Source organism: Equus caballus, chromosome 17, assembly GCF_041296265.1.
Source record: "Equus caballus isolate H_3958 breed thoroughbred chromosome 17, TB-T2T, whole genome shotgun sequence".
Lineage (NCBI taxonomy): Eukaryota > Metazoa > Chordata > Mammalia > Perissodactyla > Equidae > Equus > Equus caballus.
The window spans coordinates 24949750-24954293 of record NC_091700.1 but is presented as its reverse complement, the minus strand read 5'-3'; the positions used below and the strand labels follow the sequence as shown (position 1 = coordinate 24954293).

At 61.4% G+C, this 4544-nt stretch overlaps 1 protein-coding gene across 1 annotated transcript; it reads right to left on the bottom strand.

The window, feature by feature from the left end:
* Window positions 1-1888: 1888 nt before the first annotated feature.
* On the bottom strand, window positions 1889-3969 carry GSX1 (GS homeobox 1). Its single transcript, XM_005601114.4, has 2 exons — window positions 3555-3969; window positions 1889-3086 (listed from the first exon to the last, which is right to left on the bottom strand). The coding sequence occupies exons 1-2, from the start codon at window positions 3967-3969 to the stop codon at window positions 2707-2709; spliced, it is 795 nt and encodes a 264-aa protein (XP_005601171.4). The 3' UTR covers window positions 1889-2706.
* Window positions 3970-4544: the final 575 nt, after the last annotated feature.

Sequence of the window (4544 nt, the reverse complement as noted above, 5' to 3'; positions counted from 1 at the left end):
GGAAGCATTCAGGGTGGGATGTGGGAGGACACGCTGGATATGGGGGAGCCCAGCCTCTTCACGTCTTTTCGAGCTCATTTCCATCTTCCTCCGTAACCCCACCCGGCGCCCCTAGCCTCCTGGCAGGCCCATATCCGAAAGTGAGTTTGTAGTGGAGGAGCCTGTCCCAGGTGCACCTGGCTAACCTTCTATAATCCAGGGAAGGAGCTGGCTCCAAGTGAGCCCTTCGGGTTCCCCATGGAGCTGTCCCTTGGGGGCTGTGCTGCCGCCAGGTCTCAAACCTCAGTCAAAGTCAAAGTGGTGGGTTGCCCTGGAGCTAAAGGATGCGAAACTTCACTCACCGAAGAGCTCTTAGAGCAAAGTGTCAGCCGCGCAAAACTCAGAAGGCGTCAGAATCACTGATAATAAAACAGTTGGGATTCTATTCATGGTGCGCCTTAAAGCACCTTGGCTTCGTTCATATTGCACAATGCCCCCTCCTGGGAGGGCGGAGGACAGGTCTCGGGAGACAGGGAGACACTTGGGTTCAGACTGATGGAGACTGCGGGAAGGGGGTGGGGGGCGGAGGTGGCGGGGTGCCGACTCTTATCTGTCTCTGGCACAACCCAGGCGTCTTGCTCCTGGAAGAACCAGGGGTGGCTTCTCCATGGGGGAGCCAGATCCCACCCCACCCCCCCCCGGCTTTTACTCTAGGGAGACTGGAAAGAGCGACGCGCTCATCTTGATTTGAAGGAAAAGACCGAAGGTTTTAGAAATGAACCCCACATGTGTCGAGCAACGCCAAGTGGAGCGCCTTTCTCGCCGAAAGAGAAGCGTGTGTTTGCCTTGCCCAGGTTAGCGGAGTCGGGCGCTCCCCAGGGTGTGCGTGTGGGTGGGGGCGTGGCAGGGAGATTTCTGGCAGGAAAAGAAGTGGCCCAGGTCTCCAGGACGCGGAGGTCGTGAGAACCCGGATCCGGTGTTCGGCGTCTGATTTCCTGAGCATCAGAAACACTCTACTTTGGTGGCTGTGCGTTTTCCGTCTTGTTGGAAACACCAGCACCTCCTTCTTCTCCTAGTCCGCGTAACGCGTAAAAAACCCCGCCTATCTCCCCAGTGAGAGCTGGAGTGTGGCTTTTAAGTCCTAGGGGGCTCTGGGAGTGTAACAAGAAGCGGTGAGTACATAATGCCCCGGAGCCACAGGCTCCGGCTACGCAAGGTTCCTCGCGGCGAGGCATCTCTCTCGGTCCTTGGAATCGCGGCCCGCAGGATCTGGGAGCAAGGACCTCGCTAACGAAATCTGCCTCAGAGCAAAGTGAGGGGGCCTTTCCCAGAGGAGGCCGCACCATCCTGCTGGGAATTTGTCCCTAGCGAATAGGATAGATAAAATCGATTGATCGCTATCGATGCCAGCGCAGGGAAGAACGGAGTTCTCACGCTCGCGCGGGAGTGGCCTCTGCCCTTGGGGATGGAGGTCGGAACAGCCAAATCGTCCTGGCTGGAGGTGGGGCCGGATCCCACACGCGAGGGGGCTGTTCCAGGGGTCTGGACCAGAGGCATGGCGCGGGGAGAGCTCCCTCTTTTCCTTCCAACTCGGCTTTCTGCTCTTCTCGGCGCGGCCCCGCCCGGGGCCCGGGCCGTAGCCAGGCAGGCGACCAGGGAGCGCACGGGGTCAGCGGGCGAAGAAGGTGGAGTCTCCTCAGGGCTGAGAGTGCAGAGAGTGACGGCGGAGCAACAAGGAGAGGATCGGAGCTGGGACCGCCACCCCGTTCCCGACCCTCCCCAAGAAGGGTGTCCCAACCCAGGCCCGCGCCTGTCCAGTCCAGAGCGCAGGCTTGGGGTCCAGAGCCACGAGGATTTGTAAGAAAAAAAAAAAGTTTATTTAAAATTTTGTACATAAATAAATAAATAAATATCTTCTGGTATTACAGAGACCGTACAATTACAAGCTAGGCCGGGGCAGGGCCGGGATCTGGGGTCCATGGGAAGAGAGGGGTCACCAGAGGCGAAGAGCTGGCACCTCTGTTTGGAACACCGCAGAGCGTCTCCGAAACAAAATGAATCAGTTTCCCCAACACGAATAACACGGGCGACAATTTCATTCGTGAGATAGGAGCCGCGGCTTGATTGAGGGACAAACGGACTGACTGAACTTCGAGGAGGCTCCTCGAGGAGAGGAAGAGAAAGGAAAAGAAAACAAAAAACAGGCGTTCATAAACGTGGGGTGGGAGCGGGGAGGCTGGATAAAGGACCACAGGAAAGAAGTGGGAGGGAGAAAAAGAAATAAAACAGGGAGGGGAAAGCGAACGGGCACCCAAGGAGTAAAAGGCCGAGCTTGACCCGGGATGAAGGAGAGTAGAGGAAGCAAGGAAGCCTGAGCCAGTCCAGAGAGGGCGGGCGAGGAGGCGCCAGCGGCCAGCAAGGCGCTCGACCGGGCGGTTGTACTCGCGGGGGCCTCTGTGCTGCATGGCTGAGAAGGACTCGAGCGCCTGCAACGTTCACAGCTTGGAGTTCGCTTTGCAAGGCCACGGGCACTGGGGTGGGGATACCAGCGTCAGGTCTCTGCCAAGCTCTTGGCGCTACCCAGGGCCGGGGGCCTCCGCAAAGCCTTGCCAAATCCGTGCGCAGCCGCCGTTTGGCAGCGGGTGCCTGGGAACCACCGCTGAACCCCAGGACCAGTCTTTGAGGCGCAGGTAGGGCCTGGGGTGGGCGACCTGGGGAGGCGTTCATCTAGGGAGTGACCGTGAGATCCCGGTCGTCCTTCCCCGAAGAGGACGGAGACATGGGCAATTCGTCGTCATCCTCCGAGCACTTGGCTGAGGAGAGCGACGCGCACTTGCAGCCTTGTGGTGCGCCCGCGCTGGCACCCGCGCTCCCGCCGCCGCCGCGGTGATTGCTGCCTTTGCCCTCCTTCTTGTGCTTCACCCGGCGGTTCTGGAACCAGATCTTCACCTGCTTCTCAGACAGATTCAGGTAGGTCGCGATCTCGATGCGGCGCAGGCGGGACAGGTACATATTAGAGGCGAACTCGCGCTCCAGCTCTAGCAGCTGCGTGCTGGTGAACGCGGTGCGCATCCTCTTGCTGCTGGGCAGCTGGTTCGAGCTGCTGTCTGGAGGGGGTAAGGATGCAGAGAGGAAGCGATCAGATTTCTGAGCTGTGGGCCCGATCCTCTGACAGGCAGCTGTTAGAATCCTGGGACTTTGGTTTCTTACCCACCTCTTTGCCCCAAACGCGATGTACACAGCGTGACTGCGGGCGCCTCCTTGCTAACCCGCGGGACCCTGATATTCCCAGAGTCAAGCGGCCCTGGCACTACTCTATGGAGCGCCCTGAACCCCAGTCTTCGCTCCCTCCTACGCACCCCATCCAGGACCTGGACCTCTGCCCGCATCCTCCCTCTCGGCGTCCTGTCCCGCCCGGTCCTCCAACGGCACACCACCCGGAGTGTCCCTCTCAGGGTCCCGACATGACTCTCATCGCCCCCAGAACGCCCAGGGTCCCTCATCCCCTATCCCTGGCTCGCCAGCTCTCGTCGGGTCGCCTATGCCCTGTGCCCCCACGCGGCGACTCGGCTTACCCACGGAGATGCAGTGGAACTGCCTGGGGTCGGGCAGCGGATAAGAGGTCTGGTAGAGCGCGGCGGCGGCGGCGGCGGCGGCGGCGGGGCCGTGAGCGACCCCGGGCGACACGGCCGAGTGCTGGCGGCCCAGGGGCGCGTGGCAATACTGCGAGCCGAAGGGCGGGAAGGACGCCTTGAGCAGAGGCAGCGCGGGCGGTCCGGGCGGCCCGTGCAGCTGGGAGGCGGTGACGCAGAGCGGGCACACGCACAGCAGCCCGGCCTTGCGCGCGTGGCAGGCGCCGGGCGAGAGGCCGTGCAGTGCGTGCGGCGGAGGCACCGCGTAGGGAAAGAGCGGCGGCGGGCTGCCCTCCGGCGCCTTCTTCTCGCCCGCCTCGCGCAGCACCAGCGAGTCCACCAGGAAGGAGCGCGGCATGGCCCCGGTGCGCGGTCGCCCCGCCGCCAGCCCGCTCCCTGAGCCCCGCGGACCTCGGGGCTCTCCACCCGCTTCCCCGGGCCGCCGCCGCGCGCAGCTGCCTCCTCCCGGGAGGCAGAGGGTGCCGCTGAGTCCGAGGCTGACGCCGCCGCCACTGCTGCCGCGGGCGCCGCCCAAGGAGCTCGGGGTGCTGGCCAGCGCTAGTGGTGCTGAAAGGCGCCGGCGGCGGCGCTTAAATAGGACTATTGCCATGTGATGGGCTACGCCAGGAGCGGCCCGGGGCCTCTCAATAGGGTTTTTGTGCCTTTTCTCTTGGCATTCACTCTGCACGCTTCCTCATTATTTCACTTGTTAACTAAATGAACTGCATAATGTACTCTATTCTTGTCAACCCCACCCACGCCGTAACAGGCGCCCTCGCCCCCTCCTCTCCCTTTTGCGGGTTTATTTTCTCATTCTCCTGCGATTTAATATTCTTTTCTTTCTCTTTATTCCTTACTCCCCTTTGGCTTTGCATTGGCGATCAGCCCGTTTATCTTATTGATTTTGTACCCCTGCTGCCTCGCTTCCACAGA